We start from the raw sequence: 24,671 nt of genomic DNA, 5'->3' as shown, positions 1-24,671 counted from the left end.
CACCACAATGGAAGTGAATGAAACCAAAAAAACGAAGAAGAAAAGAAACGATGATGAAGAGGAAGTGGTTGGAGAAAAAGAAGAAGAATGGCAGACGGTGACCTCTGGAAAAAAACCCAGAAGAGACTCTGGGGTCACTCCAAAGGGAAACCAAAACATCGTCATGATAGCGACGGGAAGTAAAATTCCATTAAAGTTGAAAATAGCGCAGATGCTTCATAAGGCAGGAGTAAAAGTACAGAAAATTTACAATAAAAATTTAAAGACGTACATCCAAGTAGAAGACGAAAAAGAAGCAGATAAAGTGAAACAAGCTGGAGAACTCAAAGATCTCGGTTTTGTGACCAAAGAGAATGACTCCTGCTCTTATGGAGTAATAAGAAAAGTCGATATTGATATGGACCTCCAAGAACTGCAAATGGAAATCAAAAGTGATGCAAAAGTATTCAACCTTAAGAGGTTGACAAGAAAAGGTGATACAGGAGAGCTGACAAAGACTTCGTCAGTTAGTATTAAATTTGGGGAGAAAATATTGCCGAGAACAATTTACATATATGGAGTCTCTTTTGCTGTAGAGCCGTATGTATTCAGGGTTATGCAATGCTATAAATGCTGGCGATATGGGCATATTGCGAACAATTGCGGACGTACAGTAGAAACGTGCCCTAAGTGTGGTGAAAACCACAAAACCTGCGAAAAAAATGAGGAAATTACGTGCATCAATTGCAAAGGTAACCACGCGGCAAACAGCCAAAAATGCCCAAAGTGGCAAGAGGAAAAGAATTGCAAAGAAGCAATGAAAAAAATGAACATACCTTTCAAGGAAGCAAAAAAAAATATGTTAAATAATAGCTATGCTGACATATTAAAACAAAAAAAAATCGTAGGAAGAGATGAAAGCGAAACAATTCAAAAAACTAAGGAAAACAAAAAGAAAGAAGAAGCGGTGGTAGAAGCTTCAGGCTCAACAATAATAGCTACAGGTAGTAGCGTAAAGCCTACAAAAAATAAGAAAAATTCAAAGGGGAAGACAGAGGTTAACGCGATGGGAGAAATTATGAAAGTCTTGCTGAAAGGGGGAGACTGGCAGCAGATCATTAAACAACTAATAATGAAAGCAGTGGACTGGGTATGCAAACAATTCAAAGAAGGACACTTAAAGGAAATTCTAGGGGAGGTTCTGGAGCAAAATGGATAATAAAAAACAAATTAGGATTTTACAATGGAATGCCAGAAGTATGAAGCAAAAAAAGGATGATATAGAACTCTACTTAATAAGACAAAAAATTTCAATAGCAATAATCTCAGAGACTTGGCTGAGGTCTGAATTAGACTATCTAAAATTCAATGATTACACGATGTATAGAAAAGACAGAGGGGATGGTTACGGAGGAATAGCGATTCTGGTGCATAAAACACTGGCGTCTAAAGAAAAGACCCTACAAGGCCTTCCAACTGAACTGGAGGCATGTCAAGTCGAAATCAGAGGGACACAAAAACTAAAAACAGTGACAGCAATATATTGTAAACCCAATGTTACCATTCGGAAAAACGCATGGAGCAGGCTCTTCGATCAAATGGGAGAGGGATCAATTATGGGTGGGGATTTCAATGCACACCACCCAATGTGGGATCATATACTTCGAGACGCAAGAGGAGAGGATGTCGCTGACGTATGCCTTGACTCTGACTTAGTAGCGATTAACAATGGACAAAGTACCAGGGTCGCCCCTCCAAATCAGAGAGGAGCGGCACCGGATATAACATTTATCTCCAATGAGCTGGTACTGGAAACCGATTGGAAAATAGACTCCGATACGATGGGCAGTGACCACTTACCCATTATCATCGAGTTTGTGGAAAATCAATGCCAAACAGAAATCATCCCAAGAAGAAATTACCCTAAAGCAAACTGGGAACAATATCGAGAAATAATCTCAAATGACATAGACAGACTTACAGAACCTACCAGAGATGTACAAGTAGAGTATGATAAATTGGAGGCAATATTGAATAATGGGGCAAATTCAAGCATTCCGAGACTCAAAGTATGCAGTCACCCAAACTTTAGACCAAAACCATGGTGGAACTCCGAAGTATCAAAGGCAATCGCTGAGAGAAGGCTTGCCTATACTCGCTTCAAAAAAATCAGTTCAACAGAAAACTACCTAGAACTAAAGAAAAAGCAAGCCACGACTCGAAAAGTAATCCTAAAAGCCAAAAGAGAAAGTTGGAAAGCATTTTGTGACTCCGTCAACTCGGAGACTTCCTACTCAGAAATGTGGAGAAAAATGAGGTGGATGAAGGGCAAATCGGGAAACAAATTCAAAAATCAACTGGATGAAAGCATGGCGTCACTCCTCCTTCAACAACTAGCAAGTAAAAGTGACGAAACGAAGGAAGAAATCGCAGAACAGGAAACATATAATCCTAATGATACAATGAATGAAATTCTTACAGTGGCGGAACTAAGATCAGTAACCAAAAATAAAGACACTGCCCCCGGCATGGACGAAGTTTCATATTCCATGATCGCTCAGCTGCCAGAGATCGGAAAAAATAAACTAGTGGAGATATTCAACTTAATCATGGAAACCGGCAAAGTCCCTAGGCAATGGAAGGAAACGATGATTATCCCAATCTTAAAACCAGGGCGAGATCCTACCCTAGTGTCGTCAGTCAGACCAATTGCACTCATATCATGCATGTGCAAAACGTTCAACCAGATGATTGCAAGAAGAATCGAATGGTTTGCAGAGAAAAAACAATTATTTCATCACAATACTACGGGATTCAGAAGGCAAAAGTCGACTCTGGAGAACATAGGCAACCTAGTACTAGACATCAATGCAGCACAGGTCAAAAACGAAGTAACCCTGACAACATTCCTGGACATCCAGGATGCATATAATAATGTGCATGTGAAAGAAGTGTCAAGGGTGTTGAATGAATGGGGAATCGGTGGGAAGATCACTAAATATCTTAAGCAGTATTTAAATGAAAGAAAAATCACCATGTGCATTAATAATGAAAAGAAGAGTACGGTATGCTCAAGAGGCCTTCCGCAAGGAGACCCCCTATCCCCATTACTATTCAACATTCTTACAACTGACATATTAAAGTTAATAACAAGGGTCAACATTGTACAATATGCAGATGATTTTGCACTTTTTTGTTCGGGAAAAAGAGTAGATGAATGTCAAAGGTTAATGCAGAAGAGTCTTGACGAAATGAAATTATTATTGGAAACGCGAGGCCTCAAAGTAGCTCCCAGCAAAACTAAGGTGGTTCTTTTTGCCAGAGGCAAGAGACAAAACCAGCTTAACTTAAAAATCGACGGCACTATAATAGAAAGAGTAGACACTTATAAATTTTTAGGTATGAACCTGGACTATAGACTAACGTGGAAGCATCATATTAGTCATTGCGCGAATAGCCTGACACAACCTCTGAACATACTCAAAGTACTGGCGGGAGGTGGGTGGGGCGTACACCCCATTCATATGAGAAGGTTATACACGGCACTCATTAGAAGCCGATTAGATTACGGGAGCATATTTTACCACTCCGCTGCCGAAACTAATTCGGTGAGGCTAGACCGCATCCAGTCCAAAGCATTAAGAATATGTGGAGGATTTATCAGGACAACACCCATTCACGTGCTCCAAGCGGAACTCAGCGTACCTCCACTGAATGTCAGGAGATGGGCACTGGCTACCAAGACATGGATGAAGTGGAAATCTATAATAGATAACCCCATATTGGCAAAGGTGAAACTCCTATACGAGCTTGTTGAAAGCAATACATACTATGAGAAAAGAAAGCTCCCTCTACTGGTAGGAATCCTAAAAGCCACAGAAAGTTGGGAGGTATTAAATACAAAATGCCTAGGTATGTATTCGCTGAGGAGGCCAGTTGGTACCTACGACCTCAGCTCTGTTATCCAACTAGAGGTCAAAGGAATAGACAAACCAAAACGGAGCATAGTATCCGATAAAGGAAGAGAGCGTGTCGAAAAAATGCTGACAGAGAGGTACGCAGGATGGAGCCACCTTTATACAGATGGATCCAAAGATCAGAATAGAGCAGGAGCAGCTCTTGTGATACCAGAAGTAGGTATAAACAAGAGCTGGAAGCTAAACCCAGCAATACCAATAATGACAGCGGAACTCATCGCGATAAACGAAGCAATTAAATACACTTTAAGCGATGATTTCTCGGCGCAATCCGCTGTCATTTTAACAGACTCCAAAAGCGCTTTACAACATCTTGCCGCAGCAACTCGCTCACATAACAGTAAAACCATAGCATACCACATCCTTGACCAGATCGACGCCAAGAAAAATAGAGGTGGAGATCTATGCCTTCAATGGATCCCATCGCACATGGGCATTGAGGGAAATGAAAGGGCAGATGATCTGGCAAAGGTAGCCGGCCATTCAGGGGTACCATATCAGTGGATACCAGAAAACCTGGACTGGAATGAGGCTATAAAGAAAATGTGCCATAGTATGTGGATAGATTTTCACCATAGGGCATCATTAGAAAAGGGGAAATGGAGTAAGTCGATTCTACCAACACCACGAGAGGTTCCCTGGTTTGTAGAGTCTTCTTTGACGAGGAATGAGCTTAAGCTAATACTGAGGCTAAGAACAGGGCACACCATGGGCAAAAGATTTGATGTCCTCATGGGAAGAAGCGAATCGCAGCTCTGCGATGAATGTCATGTTTTAGAGGACATTGTACATATAGCACTGCAATGCCCCAAATATGAGGTTCACAGAGTACAGCTGCGAATTGCAGATATCTATGAGAATGTCGACGAATTGAAGGGTGTCCTGGCGGTGGGTAAGACGGAAGAGCTAGGCAAAATTGTAAAGTTATTTAACAGAATAGGAGTGAGGACCTGATCGACGGATCCCCTTCTAGAAGAGAAGAGGCGATATGACAGCGAGTCGCAGTCAAAGCCTCGGTAAAATCACAAAAAAAAAAAAAAAAAAAAATATGTGTACAGACCTACAAACTTATCTGAAGAATGGGATGGGGGAGCCACTGTCGAAAACTACCCAATTGAGACTCGTAACTGGACAAAATCTGACATTCGAATGACACTTTCAAAATGGCATCCTATGGTAGTTCGTAGTGCCATTTTTGGCCATTCCTTTAGATAAGTTTGTAGGACTGTACTACGTATTATGCTTTGGTATCTATAGTTTTAAATATTTCAATTCTTATGGGAATACTATTTATTACAGTGGGTACCTAGGTCAGTTTTTCGTTGAGACGGAGTAATGTTTAAATGGCAAATTGGGTTTCATTGGCAGTTTAAGTGTTTTTTTTGAAACATCAACTCACCACTGTTCTGATGAGCTTGATGATTCAAATCTGACAATAATAATCCAAAGTTTCTAACTGCATGAATGTAAAATACTAATTCACAAGTCAAAATCCTCGTAACATTTGCATTGTCATGCACGAACTTTTGACGTAATTTCAAACGTCGTGCAAAACAGGATTCCAGACTGCTGCTAGATATGCCAGTCTGCAGTAGGTCAACCTGAGATGACATAATATGACATGGCTTTATACAGAATCCGTAGCGCTGTCCGTAGTACACCTGAGTCCGCTGGGCTCCCAGCTGAGCTTCTCGAGCACGACCCGCATCGAGAACGTGGCTGATTGGGACACCATCGCCAAGCGCTACCGAGCACTGTGGAGGGAGGCGGCCGGGGCCGAGGGCGTGGGAGCCGGGAGGGGAGACTCCGACGACGTCGTCTCTACCATGTCGGAGGCTGCACCCAATGCTGCTGCTCCGACGCAGCCTTGAATCTCTATTGTGTTTCTTCAGCAACTTACTGGTCTTACAAAAACCAGCATTATATTATTCATCCTTCAAATTAAAATAACTTTTGTCATTTATTTCCTCTTGTAACCTTGATAATATGCAGTTAGAGTTTTAGTCAAGTTTAAAAAAGACCAATCGAGTTATACAAATAACTGCAGACTACGTCATGGAATCTATCAATGTTTTCTCCAAAGAGTTTGGACTATGTACTACGAATGTTAAATGTAGTACAAATACAGTGAATGATCGATAAAATATGTGAAATAATGGAAAACGAATTTTGTATGAGCACTATTCTGGAAACCTGACCGAATGAATGATATACATATGCAAGAATCCATTATATTATATATTATATTCACTTGCAAATAATAAAAATGTTACTTATATCTCTGGTTTACTGAATGCAGAAGCAGAGCTAAATGTTTTAGTAACCAGCGCAGTAAAAAAATGTGCCCCATACGTAATGCAAATTTTTCTACGCTTCACGATATTAACTATGACAGTATCTGACAGGCTGCAGATATTTAATGACACACGTTAAATGTAGAGTGAAGCTCCTTACTACAGTCGCTGTATTACCGATTTAGTATTACATAATTATTCAAACAGATGTCACTGTGTGTTTAATTTTTTAGATTATGCAAATAAATCGAAAGTGGCTAGTAATTTGAGTTTAAAGTCGGGTGAGATAACTCGCGAAATTTATATGTTCGACATGTCTATCACGGACTCATAGAGCGAGATAACTCGCTGAGGGCATAGAACTGGTTAAATATGCTGTTAACTTGAAGTACTTCCAAACTTACTATAATCTATATAGGTAAAGAAATTTTGCAAGGTTTTAAATTTGCAAATGTTCTAATATTTTTAGCAATTGAGTATTTCTAGCATTTTTAGCAATTGAGTATTTGATAAAATAGCTAAACCCGTTAAATACTCTTGTTTCATTCGTGAACTAAGGGTAGTTTTTAATTCATTTTAATTTTCTAAAGCTGCATTCAGGCAAAATTTCTGAAACTGTTTCGTAAACTAGTGGTTCTGAACAGTAAATTATCAATTTGATTTTTTTGTCCACAATGAAACTCCAGTTCTACAATGCAATCTAGGCTGTCCATCTCACATACCCCATAATTCACTGATGATTGTGGTTGTATAGTCTATATAGTTCAAACTCTTTGTATATACCCCATTTTATATAATATATGGTCAATTATTTACTTAATCACTAGCTGCATATAAAGGTATATAAAATGTCAGTACCTATAATAATTAATTATATTCTGTACTGTCTTCCCAGTATATTAAATTCAGCTAAATTTTAATTTAATCGGACCTTAAGTGGTTAAAACTTCTTTAAACATGTTAAATCACATACTCAGACAGAAACCTGTTAAGTCTACGCTGGGACTCACAATAATAATGGGAACATATTGTATATTGTCGAAAATTCCTATTAAATTAATTAGATAATATTATAATAAATATGTCCCATGGACTATAATATAAATCACCACCTCGGCTCTAACTTGTTATAAGTGTGATATATTAGTTTTGAGTGAATCTGGTTAGAAGATTAAATCAAAATATGGCAGAATAGGATTCCGTATCGCAAATATTTAGGCATAATATTGTTATTCAATCTTGTATACCTTGTAAATCCAAAACAACTTTTTTTCAGGAAACAATAGAAACCGTCAAACTCTTGTTTTAAATAGAATTTTTTAATTAAAAATATAATAATTTCTTTAAATAAAATAACAGTCAGGGAACACATTCTCAGTCATAAAAAGTTACCGATGCTTCACATCAAACGTAGGATCCTGTGTTATGCCCGATTTAAGAGTGGGTTTGGTAAGACCGTCAACTTCAATGTTCTATAATGACAATGATTCCTGGTATTGACGAAATTTGCTAATTTGTTTGTTATTTGACAAGATTTATGATTGATGATTAGACATATGCAAAAATCTTACAAAGAGGTAAATATTCGATAATATTAGCGTATTCCAAGGCCTGAACAAAAATGAACCATAAGTGCGAGTAAGTAAATTAAATATTTTTTGAATACGTCGCCGGTAAATATAGATTTGACTGGATTACATTCATTTAAATACTGAGAGCATGTGTTGCTGAAATTTATTGTTTTTGTGTTAAATATAAAGTTAGTGGTTATTATTTTTAGTTATTTTAGTAGAACATAATTATGGATAACTATGTTATGTTTAAATTTGGTAGCCGTACTGAGAAGCAACACAATGGTATAACGATAATAATAAAATCGAGGTTCTACTGTGCGTTACTCGTAAGAAACACGCCTTCATTTTGCCGAAAAATAGGTGCTGTCTATATAATTATTACTCTGAGGCGTATTCAATAATAAGGTAATTTTTCCCCAAAATAAGATTTACGAGTTTTACAAGACACACTGATAATATTGATAAAATATGACAATGCCTACTAAAGACAGACCAAAACTACACACATTAGTTGTAATAACCGATCTAAGTAATTTTCTCTTTACAACAAGTTAGAAATGGGATGATGAAAATCATTGACACTGAAAATTTTAATTACTATAAGATGGACTTTGATGGTATAACACCCGATCGCAAAGTTACCGATAAATAAACAAAATATTTCAAATATTATAATTATAAAATATGTACTTAAATAATATAGGTACTATTTATAGTAATGACATGTTACCATGATATCAACATCACGTAGTGTGATGACCTCTTTTGAACAATTGAGCCCATATCTGGAAAACGAGCATTATCCTGAAAACGGCCGTTCAGAGATATTGGCAGTTAAGCATTTCAGTTATGGATAAACAGCGTGCAATACGTAGTCAGTTTAGACCGTCTACTGCCACCTCTTGTTAGAATATCAAATATTTGGTGAGTGCATGCATTGGTGTATGCCGCGTAATTTAAACCGATTTACCAAAAACCAGCGTTATCACGATGACACTCGTTTTCCGGATACGGGGTCAATTGGTTTATTCAAATATATCAATATAATCAATAATTGACTGGGTATTAATTAGTTTTGAAATTATTTTAGAAACATCATGACTGCAATTTTAAAACCTGTTAAGGATTTTCACTGGGGACGGGGATTTTAAAATATACTTGGAAATAAGGGGTTCTGCAGACCGCCGCTAAGAAATTTTATAAATAAATTTTTGAAATATCATTCTGTAAAGCGCTGATGGCCGCACATGAGAACCATTGCTTTAGACTGTGTATATTTTTCTTTACGTGAAAATAATTAAAGATTATTCTAAATGCAGAAAAATTTTGTGCCTCATCGTCAAGTATCCTCGACACTGATAATTATTGTGTTGAAGGCCTTCCCATTCATCATACGCCAAATTCTAGTTTATTGTTGAAATCGAGTAACATTATAAATTTGGTACCTCACAGTAATTAAAATTTCCAGTACAATCATGAATTAAGCCGGCTACAAATGTAACTATATACTTGAGTGCATTTTTTATACCACAAGTATACGGAAGTGTATAAAAGTCTTTTGACTAGAAGCGAAATGAAAATGTTTGCATTGCTATACTGTATACTTGCGCAGGTAATTGAATTGTGTAGCATTTACATAATTCTGAATCAGTTGCGTTTTTTGATGACATAGTTCAAGCGTAAAGTAACACTGTTGAAGAACTTATACAATATAACAAAATGCAATACAGCCGGCCCTCGACTTTCATATGTAATTGGTACCTGAAAATGTCTTTCGAATGTTGAATGTTCGAAAGTAGAGGGATGTAAAAAAAAACATCAAAAAGTGTACTTAAAAATATTTATTTATAAACTTGTCAAGAGATAGTTGAATACCACCCTTTTATGTATTTGAGAAAGTGAGTGAGAAGCATCAACAAAAATCTGAATTTTAAGAAATGTATGAAATAGTGAAATGTGCGAAAGTAGAACGTTCGAAAGTCGAGGGCCGGCTGTACATAAAAAATATACAAGTATAAAGTGCGAAAAGTTTAAGTTGATGTGCGGTGGCTTGAAGAACTAGAATCCCTTCCTCTTGCATTTCAGTATTAATTCCTTCACCTTGAAAGCATTTGACGTTTCTTAAAAGTGCGTAGTATTAGTCATTTAGACGTGTTAATAATGGCAAAAGTTTTGAAAAGTGACAGCAGGAAGATTATAAGTGATCTTACCTCCTACTGTGAAGAAGAAAAACAACAAAATAAGCTCATTCGGCCCTTCAACAACGTTATTGAAAGAGTTGTCGCAATGACAGGTACAAAACACTAGAAATTTTAATGTTGCCATATAAAATTTATCCTACGTACGTTATTGGGAAAAAATGTATATCATTGTATTTGAAAGTTGTGAAAATATATACCTATTGAAGGAGTGGGAAATAATATCTTCCAGTCCTGGCAATACTCCCACAATACTTTGGAATCGAAAACAATATGAGTGCCGCCGCCAAGCCTCACGTTAAACTTTTCGGTCTCTACCACTCAAGTAGGTATACAGTTACATTATTTTGTAGCCAGCTTCAACCAAATTATAATCACCATGAATGTGATGTTAATTTATAAAAAATATATTTACTATTATTTTGTAAATAATAAAATATTTTTTTTAAAATAAGTAAAAATTGTTGAAATATCTTTTAAGAGGAATGATGAATCATGAGTAGGTATTATTTTAAAAGTGATGTGCCTTAAATTAGTTCTGAATATTGTTATTAAAGTATTAAAATAATTATTATAGAACTGTCGAACACTCTACTTACATGATTGAATTGATTCTTCTTCTTCCCTCTGATTAAAAAGTTTTCTAAATTTTTAAACATCAACTAATTACGCATGTCTTATTTTATTCTCAATTAATAAATTTTCTATAAAATATTTGTTATCTCGCTCTGTAAGTATTTTTCACAATATTATAAATATTGCTTTTTTTCAATAAAATATTTACTAATTATTTTTCTTTGCCTTTTTCAAGGGGGGTGGTGACTAAGAACTCTCAAAAGATTTAAAATACTAATTTCATACCAATATCATACCAATAAAATACCAATATCACGCCGTGGGTCCCAGGTTCGAATCCTGGGTCTGGCAAGTACACATATTGTTTTTCAATTTGTGAGTGAGTCAGGGTGTGGACCAAATAGGTTGAGCAAGTAGCTGACATCCATTTCTCGTAAAAAACAAAATCTGTTAATACAAACCTCTACTCTGTGGAGGCCCATATGATACTATTAGGATCGGACATGGTCAAAAAAAAAAAAAAATATCACTGTCTACATTGAATAATGTGTCATTTTAAAATTGTAGGTATTTTATAAAATTATTTACTTTCTTATATTTTAGCATTTATTTGATGGTAAAAGAATAGACTAATCATTATCGAACATGGATATCGTGACAAACAGAAGACTAACAGAATATTATTCAGTTGAAAATATTAAATTAGTAAATGTATGTTTGTTGACAAAATAATATCGTAATTTATTTTTGGGTTTTCACCACATTGTACTTCTTCCTTTTTTCTCAGACGTTTCAGGATTGTTGCAGAGGCCATTATCAAAAGATACGGCCTCTGCAACGAGCCCGAAACATCGAGAAAAAAAGGAAGAAGTACATGTGGTGAAAATTCAAAAATCATTTACGATGTCAAACAACCGTGAAAGTCTCAAATATTATATAACAGAATAATAATTCTCAAAAGCGCTAAAATCACAGATATCTTATGTACGTACCTACCGACATTTATTTGAAAAAATTTAAAATAAAAATTCATAATAATATGATCATTATTTGTGTGGATCATAATAATATTATGACGAGAAAAAAAATCATAATAACCGGAAATTCTTTATAATCAACCTATTAGTATTATCACCCCCCTTAACAAGCAATATTAATAAATTAATTAAATTCATCATATTTTTAGTAAAAGTTTCTCATGGCCAAGAGTTGCCAATTGTTCCAAATTTAATGATAATATTACCTAAATAATTATATACTATTCATTATAAATTGTACAGACGTAATTATAAATATACTATAAATATAAATTATAGAAATATTGTGGAAGAGTATATTTTTGTAACGAAAAATGGTTCCAAAAGTATGTAGGTATGCACAAGTACCTAAGTATGCTTACAATGTTTTTCTAGGTGACATCTGTATCTGTGGTTAACAAACAATGTTTATCGAAGAGCGACAAGAAATCCCATCCTTCTGTCGCTTTATCTCGCAGTATATGTTCCCTTACTTTATGAATAATTGAGGTGCTGAGGATTACACATTATCAAGTTGAGTAAATTAACTTCCATCTCCGCCTATCTTGATGATGTCTGCGCCGGCCACTCTTACGGTGTTCTGGGTCTACCAATCGACCTCCGAATGTCCGGCCTGGTATCTAAGATTTCCCTTAGCGGTTAAGCACTGTCCATTCTTGCTACATGGCCTGTGCATCAGAGCCTGCCAAGTTTATCGAATGTGGAGAAACATTCTTCTCGGAAGAAATTGTAGAGCTCTAGGTTATTATGCTAAATACGCCATTCTTCTCCTTCAAGTATGGGCCCATATATCCTATGTAGCGCCTTCCTCTCGAATATATCGACTGCACGTTTATTAATCTTGGTAAGAGTCCGACACTCCGACCCGTATGTCAGTATTGGTTGGACCAGTGTCTTCTTCAAAGTGAAATATGCGATTAGAAATACTTTATAACTGTTTTCAACATTCTGTAAATGAGATGTTCTTAAATAATCCATTTCGACTTTTTTTAATATTTCTTTTTTGTTTATTATTATTTGTAATCTTTGAAGGAAGCAAATTAGGATATAACCGAATTAAACGATTTACGTTCTGTCTCTCCGTTACTTTTGATGAAATATGCACAGCCTAGACTACATTGCCGGTGCCAATTTAGTACTTTCATTTCGATTCTCAATATTTTAGAAGAAATTTCTCGAATTCATATCACAGATTAAAACCCTCAAAAAATGCATATTGTTTTTGAACTAGTTCAAGGATTGGGTTGGACGAATGGCTGACATTCATTGTAAAATAAAAATACAACCTCCATCTTGTGGTTGGTCTGTTTAGGATCGAACATGGTAATATCCGTGTATGGCGTCAATATGTTGACAAGTTTAAAAACATAGATTCTCAGGGCAGCTATTTGTACACTTGGCTTTCTGTGGTAAATCAGATTACAATATTTTTTTGGATGTTTTTAAATTTTAGTAAAACGTTTGTAAATTCTCAATAAAGTAATATTGAAAAACATTACTGATTTACCAGTCGTCGTTAAACGTCGAGTAAAGAAGGAAGAAGGAGACACGGTGAAAACCCAAGAATATACTACGATAATTACCATAGAAAGCCAAACGTACAAATAGCTGCCCTGAGATTACACAACCATTCACGGATATATTACTGTTCTTGTTTAATTCCTCACCACCTCAATTGATTATAATAATACCTATTTTTTCTTTGTTTTTTTTGTTGTTCGTAATGGCTTCCAGCTATTCTAAATGCAGCCAACCATGTTGATATCCTAAATTTGTAGTTATATTTAAGAGAAAATAATGTCAACTTGTCATCTAGTTGTAAAATTGTGTCAAAATTTGTAAGGTGTAAATATTACCATAGACTAAAATCATTTAAATATAAGCTAAGCTGCACATACAAATATTATTATTAGCTGTAAGATAATTTATTACCTACACTGTAGAAATTTATTTTAAACATAAAATATTTTTACCATTAACAATAAAGATTAGTAAACTAATAAAATGTTGTTTTTTACATTTATTAAATTTATCCTCTTCGCCTTTGATTAAATTATGACGTACCTACACAAAATCATTCATTTTAAGATAGGTTCTATTAGGTTTGAGAGATTGTTTGTTTCGTCAAACCAGAACATTGAAATAATAGCATTTAGATGGTTTTGACTAGAAGGAGACGTGAGTGAAACACAGAAAAACAATCAAAATATAATTGTTTTAAAAGATATTTTGTGAATATCAAGTTTTTTTTAACATTCGTTTATTGATCTTAATTTCAGAAGTTTTTTTAGCCAACAGAATATCACAAGTTTTCATCGAAATATCAAATAAGTAAAAGCGATGATCGTTTGTTTTTCGATTCACTTCAAAAATAGATTCAATTATTGCAATATTCTGGGACTATATATTTTACTCTTCGAGAATCTATCAAACCGCAAAACTTCTTCCATTTTCGACAATGATTCTTGTAGGAGCAGCTTCACCAGACACTGATGTCAATCTGCATTAAATTCTTTCAGACATTTTAGCGTAATTGTAATAGTAAAATCACAAAAATAAGACTTAAAAAGGACACGCTTGCTCAAAAAATAAAGAACTACATACAATGAATAATGTACATATCTGCATGAAAATAAAAAAAAAACAGAGACAGAGGGTCCGAATTGTCAAGGAAAGAAGGAGGAAGAGAACACACGGTGACAATCCAAATATCTAATGCAATGGAAAAAATATTAATACTATCGATCGAGTACTTTATAGAATTTGAATTTACATTATAATGGATTTAAGTTTTGTACTATTCCATTCAAGTCGTTTTTTGCACCCCGGGTTTCGCCTGTCATGCTGTGAAAACAGCAGCATTTCTTTCTAGTCTTATTTGTTACTCTATAGAGCAGGCCTGAGCAAACTACGGGCCCCGGGCCACATGCTACCCGCACAGTATTTCTGTAGGGCCCATTAGCTTTAATCGTATTTCTGAAAAGTGCACTTCTTTCCACATTTTAACGCCATTTTTAAAAATTAAATTTGAATATACATGAATAGCACCATCGAGAAGAAATCTACAAATGTAAACACTCTTAATTCAACAAGACAAATTCAAACAATTTAAAGATTCTGTTCGTAAAACGTATTATTTTTGGATCACCTACATTTTCAATTATGAAAATCAATAAAAACTCATTATCAAGTATCACTGATGAACATTTACAAGCAGTTTTAAGAATCTTAACTACAAAATAAATACCTGAAATTTAAAAAATGTAGAACAATGTAAAATAGTTTCATTCTTCTCATTGAATTGTTGGCTATTAGAGAATCATTTATTTTTTTATGTTAAAATTCTTTTTTCATGTTAATAAATAATATATGTCTAAACATAGTATTTTATTTGCGGCCCGCCGTTCATTTTCAATTTCTAAAGTGGCCCTTGATCCAAAAAGTTTGCCCAGACCTGCTACAGAGGAACAACTTAACCTTGAAATTGCTCAGAATGCGAATTACATAGGGTTAATTAAATTATTGTTACCGTTAGTATTTCTGACTGCTCTTGCATCGTTTTCTCTTGCTTGACAACGCTCTAACTACGTCATATTTTCTGTCTAAACTATCAAACTTCACGTTCATGTGGTATGTTTTTTTATTTGTCGTTCAATTCTGTTGGTCAATAATCCGGTCAATGTACTATTCAAGATACATAAATTAAAGGAGTTGTTTTTTCACAAACTATTAATTTAGGTAATAAATAAAAATCTGCAATCTTAAAAAACTATGTTTTATTCAATAAAATATTAAAATGCCAAAATTTTACAAGTAATAATTACAGACACAAAAAAGCAATGAAATCAATATTATAAGTGATTATGGTTACGGTGTAGCATTAGGAAACTGATATGAAAAATAAGTGAAAAATATAATTATAACTATATTTTAACAAATAGGTAAAATCCACTTATGTTATGTAAAATATAGTAGAAAGTCATTATCCCATTTCAATAAGGAGACTTCAACAAGATAATATTGTTATAATGTTTTGTACACATACATATTTAAATTATATTATAATACAGCTGCATGTCTAAATAAATTTTGAAAACAACTTAAAATATAGGCCAACACTATTTTAAGTCAGTCGGTTAGAAAGAATAACATATTATTGTTAAAATACTAAATTTAACCTAGTGCCTATTTAAAAAAAAATGAATGATTAGTATTTTTCCAAACTGTTCGTGAGAAAAATTAAAAATACGCCATAAATAAAAATTTCACTAAATCAACAAGTTTCTTTACACAATGTTGTGAACATTTTTTTTAAATATCATGAACATACGAGATAGGAAATGAAACGGTATTGGAGAACGGAAGAAGCAACTAAAGTGCTGAGTATTTCAGACACCTGATGATCAGTGAAAAATATCACCTACCGTAAATCCATAATACAAGAGAGAACTCCAGAAAAGAGATCTAAAAAAGTCTAATATCACGGCTGAAGATGAAGAATGTAAAGACCGAGAGCTTTATAAGATCACAGCATCATTGATGATTGTCAAAATTCATAAAAGAGATTGTCACTGCAAATAATTCTTATATTTCCTCATTCGAAAATTATTCATTTAATTTATTCTCGTAAAAACAAAATCTCTTAATACAACCTCCACTCTGTGGGGCCAATATGATCCTCTACAGATCGAACATGGGGAAGTAATAGTAGTAGTAGTTAAAAGGGGTTCCCAACCCACAACTAAAGAAATAAAAGAATAGATATCATTATATACCCAATTCATTTTATTAATTATTGTAACTTGTGATTGTGTTACAAAAGAAAACCAAAAACATTTTAAAACTTCATTACATTAAGTGAAAAAATATTCATTTTTAACTACATATAACAATAGTTCATCTATGAACAACCATTCAGTCTATTAAAAGCAAGTCTCAATGTCAAAAACATAGTAAGGGAGACTAATTACTAAATTTTTCTCAACTTGATTGCTTCTATTTATTTCGTAATGGAGTCCATGTGACAGAAAATAGGCCATAATGACTAGTCTCCCTTATAGACGACTTATTACACCAAACAAATAAAAAAAAAATAGAAAGAAATCATTGAATAGAAGGAATTCAATGGAATTCACGGAGGTTTATAAACTGTCAGGAGAAACATTTTGTATAAATATTAAGGCAGGTTCCAAATCATATCGACCCTTAATCGGCAGAACAACGTAAGCGACAATTTATAAATTTTAGAGAAAGTTTTTTTAAAATTATTTCCGTAATTAGTTCCAAAAATGAATTCTGTTAATGTGGTTAATAATAATTGGTTACTGCGTATACGGAAATTATAAAACAATTGCATTAGTGCTTTTAGTTTTTGAGATAGTGGCGGTAACGCTGTTTTGCTTATGTCTATTTTTCCAGGCATGTAGCTTACGCTATTTGGCGTAGTTGTTTTTATTTATAAATTTCATGCTAATTATCATGACAGGGCATTAATAATGAAGTTTTAAAATAAATAAGATAAGTACCCATTTGTTTTACGAAAGGGGGCATTGTTAAATAAATTAGAAATACTTTGACTTTTTAAATTAATACTTTTGCTTGTAGATACTTAACCACATATAGGTAAAATAAAAATAAATGATTGGTATTTCTAAGGTTTCGCTTATATTATTAATATTATTAGGTATTGTTATTTTTCAAAATGAAATAGGTAGGTACATATCTACTCGTACATAATTAAATATGGGGACCTACTAATTATGATAAAATAAAATCAACAAATCAAACAACCAAAAAAATAATCAACTATTCAGTTTTACAAAAAAATTATTGTCCCACATTTTTAAGCAGCAATATCCTCATTCACATCTTCCTGATCGGTACAGTATCTTCCACTGATAATCCATGTGGCAGTTTTATAAACTCATCCGTCATCTCTGAGGGATATTACATTTAACACATAGACTTTTAAGATCGTTATACTCGATCTCCGATAATGGTGATTTAGCACTATACAGCAAGGGTGGCTGCGCTTAAAGCATCACAGCACTTGATCAGGATCTGATGACATTTTCTAGGTCTAACAGTTAAGTTGTACTGTCACCAGAGTAGGTACAATATTTGGTAAGTTTTTTAATTATGCCTTTCGTAATTCACCAAATTTAATTAGTAGCAGCGAAAGATTTCCAGTCACGGAATTCTGCATATGACATGATGACCTAGCGTTGGAAATGATGGTGGGTCATTTTGATAGTGCCCAAACTACTCTGAATATAAATGACTCAATTGTCGCATGAATGGAATCGACCGGCATCGTAGTACGACCAGTGGGTCTATTCTATACTTATCGACCGCTAAAGTGATAGATATTATCAAACTTAGGGTAGGTTTGTATAAAAATATTAGTACTTATTGCAACAATTACAACCAACGTATTGTAATTGTTGCAATAAGTGCTGTATTTTAACAGCAGCAAGAGAGGTGCTGTTAAAATGTAGTGATTATTGCAACAATTTACAATCAACGTATTGTAATTGTTACAATAAGTGCTAATTCTATGATGCAAACCTATCCTAAGTTTGATAATATTTATCACTTTATCACTTTAGCGGTCGATAAATACAGAATAGACCCACTGGTAATAGAAAATGTATTTCTATCAATTCAATGAAAGTTGAATGTCTCATAAAATAAGATAGCATAGCCAGTGTTGCCCGGTTCTTATTCTGAACAATCACAGTATAATAAATCCTTGATTTTTTCCCGCTTTGTCAGTTCCTATCCAAAGATTTGTGCACGATTGCGGAGATCTCATTACCGCCACGCTTACCATCAGTTTCACCCCATAAAAAGCAGTATACGTTATTTGTTCCACTTTCGTAGATACTTTCATTATAGTATGCGTATTTTCGACTATAATATAAATTTACGGTTTCATCGTCGGGAGTGTTTAGCACCTTCTCGAGGTCAAAACTTGCGCACAAAACGTCATTGTGATTTTACTTTTGGCCAGATCATTAAAGAACATCTCCTTGCATTTATCCTTTACGGTAAAGGGACATTTCTAAGTATCCGTTTCAATTAGCCTAAGTCTCTCGTCACTAGACATATTTGTTACTTTCTCGCAAAAAGAACACTATTATCTTTTTTGGCAGATGAAAGAAAACCCTAGTTGAACTTACTGTCTATTAAATACGTTTCTGAAAACATTCCGAATCACGACATTAGTGGATTCATTCAAAGAATCCAAATTTTCAGTATAAATTTTATATATATTTTTAACATTTCAAAAATCTACAAAAAGATACTATTCTTCGTAGATTATTCCGACAGTAGTGAGATGGAACGGCGGGTAATTATTGTTTAACCCTTTTACTCCCACGGGGCCGATATTTCGGCCCACCATACCTATGCGAAAACTCCATCTGGGCCGATCCATCGGCCGAAAGTTTGGAACCAAATTTACGATTTATTCCAAATTTTTTCCCGTCATATTTCGTCTCATGTAGACGAAGCATTATATTCACTGTGTGTTGGGTGGTGAGTAACATTTATTTTAGTGTCAGCATTGTTTATAATTATGCCATACCCTAATAACTCACAAGTCATAATTGCTCTGCTGTCGAACTTGAGACCAAAGAGGGTCATAAAAATAATAAAACATTATTTTTATGACACATTTTAAATTCTGATATTTCTTTTAGTTGTTTTATGATTCATATATCACATTACAAAATGAATTTTGTAATTTTTTAACTAACAATGGATGCCACTGCATTTTTGGTAAGATGGTGAAAAAATACATGAATATAAATATTATTATAAATGATTTAGTGCTTTGAGACTTATTCTTTGAAATTACTTCATTCCATATCAGTTAGTCGTCGATACTGTATCGAATTCTCTTGCGATTTCGTGAATTGAATAATATTCTTGAATACCTTGACACTTTACGATTTTTTTTGATTACTTTATAAAAATTCTATTTCATAGAGAAATAATAATATGTTTATTTTATTTTTCTGTTACTACATAAGGATAGATTATATTATAAAATTTGATATATCAATTATAAATAAAAAAATGTTGTCACACTTGTTTTGTTGTTCAAACATAGTTTTATCCGTTCATTTCTAAATAAATATTGATACATTATTTTTTTCTTTTGTTTTATTGATGTAAACTATCAATATTATTACTTATTATTGCTTTATACACCATTGAGAACACACAAAAAAAGTTTCAAATTTTTAAAACATGTGTAGAATTAGTTATTTAAAAAAAACTAAATCTACGATTTGTTGTCAAAAAACGCTTGGGAGTTTTCGCATATGCTAGGCTAAATCAGCTGGGAGTAAAAGAGTTAATAAACTCTATTACCAGGTTTATTTTATCTCAGCCAGTTTTTCTGGACGGCGCGAGCTTTCCTCCCAAATCGTTTTTCACACAACTCACTATCAGACGGACCACCGAATAAACCGTACCGTAGCTTAAACTATCAAATAACGTCGGTTACGTTGTTTTGCTCTACTTTATAATACGATACAAGTTAAAACGCTAAAAGGCACAGACCCTAAAAAAATGTCACGAGAATGAGATCGGGCTGTATTATTTTTATCACTTACGCGCTAGGTGATATTGAACAGTTCTCAGTTTAAAACGCAATTTACCAAAAAGTGTCGCTTACGTTGTTCTGCCGATTAAGGGTCGATATATAAAGTCAGTTGAAATAAGTCTATATAGCCCTACCACTATATCATGACAACTGCAAACGTTTCCTGCCGCACTTTTAGATGTTTTTTATGGCCTCGACCCCCGCCGAAGTCTTGACAACTGCATCCAGTGCCATAAAATCATAGCCATGATATAATGGTTCCACTATAGTGGCACATTTTAAGTAACACTATTCAACAAGTAAAATGCCATGGCTGCGATCTCTAGTGATGTATGTGGAGGTCAGGCCCATAAATATGTATGTGAAAGAGCAGGCGAATTTTTAGTTCAGACATCAGCAGCCATGATATAATGGGAAGTGTATATGCGCTTGAGATTTTGTACCTCCATGAAGAAAATTTTATTGATTATTAAATTTATTATACAAAGAACATGGGTTTTTCTTTAATTATTTCTTCCACAACCTTCAGTTTTCTCTGCTCGTAATTTAAATTATCCATATCTATTGTGCAACTGAAAATAAAAATAAATTGAATTGATTAGGTTACTTACTATGCATTAGAATTACTAAATACTATTGAGCCACAATTTGTCAGTGATTAGTGGTTAGAGTGTAGACCGATGTGCGCACACAACCTGGAAATCTGACAACTGTCACATTTTAACTTGAGGTTCACATATATCCGGACACTTTCGTCTACACCAGTAATTTTCATTTTTTTTTTTTGGTTGGCGAAACCCTTGGATCATTTTGTAAAATCTCAGGGAACTTGATGAAAAATTTAAAAATCCACGTGAATACGTGAAGCATTGATATACATAAGCACAGTGGCGACCGCAAACAGAATCAAATTGTCAAATCAAACCTGAAATTTTATGTAATTTTATTATTTGCAAAGAAAGTTAGCGCACAGGCAAAAATTTTGGTATCTCCCTCAAAATCAATACTTTGCTGTAAATGTAACATTGGTGTAGGTAGCAAAGAAACAAAACAAAAAGTGCATAAATGGCGGCGCTACAAATTAAAACTTTTACTAATTCTGTTTGACTCGACGCAACATCACTAATCAAGTTAAATATTTAAAACACTTCATTGTTTAATAACCTTTTTTCTGTTGATAGGTGTATGTATGGAGGTACCTTGCATGCCGCGAATTTTATAGCAAAAATAATTAAAATCAATTTATGTTTCAAGTGGTAAAAACGAATTGTTTCAATTCTGAGTATGTGACGATATTCCCAATACATGTCGTTGAGTGTTCAACATATTTGTTAGTAAAATCCCATATAAAGCGGGACGTCCAAAGATGTCATTTTTGTATGAGCGGCGTTTCGCTCACGGAAAAGTTCGTGTCTTAAGACGTCATTGGCAGCCATCCGGTTAAAAGTATGCCATGAATCGTTGAATGCAAATTCTCGTGGAGCCTCAGAGTTCCGCGGACCCGGTGTCTAGACACCGAGTGTATACAACAAGTGTCTGTGTTGCCAACAGTATGATATTAAAAAGGTATAGTACGCCCAAAATACTATAATTTTGAATATCAGAATTTGAATATTTTATTTTAGAGATTAAAAGTGCGATGCAGAACCATACTTAGGCGCGTAAGTCCTTAAGATAGGCACCTAACTTTAAGGAGGCGATTTCGACAACCTAAGTTCAGTGAGAAAAACATGATATTTATAATCCTTATTAGAACGCCCAAGTGTAAGAGAGAAAGAAGATCTAACCTGTTTTTCTTGTTGGAGCAGTTGCTTAACACAAACAGTTCTGCATCGCGCTCTTAATTTGGACATTAAAAATCCGCCAAAAGTACTAAACTTTCCATATTTCAGTACTATAAATTAGTACAATTAGAAGAAAATTTGGTGAGCCAAGAAAAAAACCCTTGACTTTGATTTAAAATTGAATTTCTTGAATTCATCGGTATGGATTTTTGGTTGGAAGGACGTAAAGTACACTTTTGCGAGAATCAAAAAACCTATATATTTTCAACAGATGACATCGCTTACCAACACTGGTCTGTACACTCTAATAGAGCAGCATCCCTGCAACTGCAGTGTGAATAGATTGTCAGTCTATCAAGAGTGGTGGAATTTATTTGCTAAAGTGCTGACACCAAATTGTAAGATACATGGATGGACATACAAAGATGTACAATACCATAAAAATTAAATAATCCAACATTCAATGTATTAATCAGGCATGGAGTACACCCTTAAAGGGGTTGTAATAAGTGATTATATTTACCCTTCGACCAGAACTTTAGCTCTGGCAGCAGCAAGATGGGCATAGTAAGTGGGGGCCGGGTAAGACACGGCACGGTTGCACCTGGTAAACATGTGGCACAGGTAATATGCCAACTCTTCCACTTCGCTCTCCTTCATATCTGCGTCATCCCACAGGCAATGGTAACGCGTGGGTCGAGCTGTGCCACGGATAGACGCGTGAGAAAGCTAAAAAATAGAAACATTGTAAATACTACTGGTTCAGTAAAAATGACAACCAATTGAGGTGATAAGTTCAATAATGTTGAAAATCTAAAGTACAATCATACTTTACATACACTTTGTATATTTAAAAAAAATATATAATTAGGGGGTTGAGGATCACAGGGGCCTATCTACAATAACATGGTTTTGGGATAAACGCAATTAAAGATTTTTCTACTATGAAATTCATTAAATAAAGCACACTTTACTCAACTATATCGTGTAAACGGCTATACTATGTATGACACAGAGCTTTGTGTTACCAATAAATATGATTACTGCATTATCGAAACCAGGGTTAACTGAACACATTCATTTTTGTAGTTGAACCTTGTGATCCTGAAACCCTGAATTGATCCTTAGTAAGTAACAATGATTTTATGTTCTTTTATTTTATTAATAAAAATAAAACACAATATATTGTCGCCCTCAAGGAAGAACTCACCAACCAACAAAATAAAATCATGAGATAACAGGCTTTTAAACTTTATGAAAATTTAAAATTGCTCTAATTAGCAAATGAAGACAAAGGAAATGTTTTTTTTTGTGTTCATGTACATTACATCTAAAATATGTAACCTTCATTAGAAAAAAATCGAGAAAAACTGTTTTTCGTACTTGGTTAGTTTTTCCATACCCATTCAATGTAGTTACCATAGTAGGTAGTAAATTCGCTTTTTTAATATATTGTGTTTTATTTTAATTGCGTAATACAATGCATTTCCACCATAAATTAATAGCTAATATCCAAGGCCTGAACAAAAACGAACCATAAGTGCGATTTAGAAAGCATTCGGCACGATGTGTTAAGAGTAAAATAGAATTTCTACAGCTGAATTAAATATTTATTGTAAATGTCGCCGGTAAACGTTGATTTGAATGACTACATTTATTTAAAAATTGCGAGCATGTGTTGCTGTAATTTATTGTTTTTGTGTTAAATATAAAGTTAGTGGTAATTATTTTTAGTTAATTTAGTAGAAAATATGGTTAACTATGTGTTTAAATTTGGTAGCTGTACTGAGAAGCAACATGTTGGTATAACGTTTCATAATTAAGTTAATAATAATAAAATTAAGGTTCTACTGTGCATTATACGCAAGAAACACGGCTTCATTTTGCCAAAAAATAGCCACTCTCTTTATATTATTACTCTGAGCTAATAGAGCTCATAGTATACCTACAATAAAAGACTTTTTTTCTTTCTTTCTATTAGAATAGTTTAAAACTTAAATCTATTGGATTTCAAATTGACTGTTGATGTACTTACTAAGTAGAAGTCCATTTCTGTAGGATGAGTTATGACGGTATCGACGCAAGTACCCGCTGGTACGTTGTAGTTCCTGTCAGCATCTCTTTTATCAGTGGGGAAGAATCTAAAAATAACAAATCAAACTTAATCGTTCATGCAGAGAGTTTTGGAACTATTCAACAGAACCAGAGGTTGTGATCGAGAAATCTCATCTCGAGAAATAATCAGTAAAGACCAATCTTGAATCTCAACAAAGCAATTTTTTGAAATTTCGAGAATTCTCATTTCTCGGAAATTCTCGAGAAATTGTCACTAGGCGGAATCGGAATCAAAATTAAAACGGAATGGAATATCTCAGTAAAATAAAAGGCCTTGACTTTTTCAAAATATTTGGCCAAAGATCTAAAAAGGAGTTTTATTCTGAATGGAATTTTTAAAATTTGCCAGTATGTACAAAATGAAAAAAAAACGGTAAGAGGTAATTTCGTAAGTCGATTTCTCGAGAATTTCGAGAATGTTTCTACAAATATAGGTATAAGTATGTATATATTTAAATTTCTCAAATAAGAACACATTATACCTCTCACTAAATGGTTTTTGTAGGCGTACGTACGTACATAT

The 24,671-nt window shown here is 34.0% G+C and overlaps 2 protein-coding genes across 4 annotated transcripts in view; one reads left to right on the top strand and one right to left on the bottom strand.

Moving 5' to 3' along the window:
• Positions 1-6,528, top strand: part of nompC (no mechanoreceptor potential C) — a 184,032-nt gene extending 177,504 nt beyond the window's left edge. Inside the window, exon 18 of the mRNA XM_085960294.1 lies at positions 5,592-6,528. Within this exon, the coding sequence (XP_085816420.1) occupies positions 5,592-5,827 (236 nt within the window). The 3' untranslated portion in view covers positions 5,828-6,528. The remainder of the gene's footprint in view (positions 1-5,591) is intronic.
• A 13,134-nt stretch (positions 6,529-19,662) lies between these two features.
• The window catches only part of LOC147078632 (protein argonaute-2-like), a 60,883-nt gene continuing 55,874 nt past the window's right edge, over positions 19,663-24,671 (bottom strand). For all 3 annotated transcript variants that reach the window (XM_085960292.1, XM_085960290.1, XM_085960293.1), the window contains 3 exons: positions 24,069-24,174; positions 22,557-22,762; positions 19,663-20,821 (listed from right to left, as the gene is read on the bottom strand). In XM_085960292.1, coding sequence (XP_085816418.1) covers positions 20,728-20,821; positions 22,557-22,762; positions 24,069-24,174 — 406 coding nt within the window. In that variant the 3' untranslated portion in view covers positions 19,663-20,727. The remainder of the gene's footprint in view (positions 20,822-22,556; positions 22,763-24,068; positions 24,175-24,671) is intronic.

The sequence above is a fragment of the Rhyacophila brunnea genome, unplaced genomic scaffold (assembly GCF_057557595.1).
Source record: "Rhyacophila brunnea isolate RB1 unplaced genomic scaffold, BYU_Rbru_1.0 scaffold_11, whole genome shotgun sequence".
Classification (NCBI taxonomy): Eukaryota; Metazoa; Arthropoda; class Insecta; order Trichoptera; family Rhyacophilidae; genus Rhyacophila; species Rhyacophila brunnea.
Note: the sequence above shows the minus strand (reverse complement) of the source record. Positions and strands in the feature narration are given on the sequence as shown.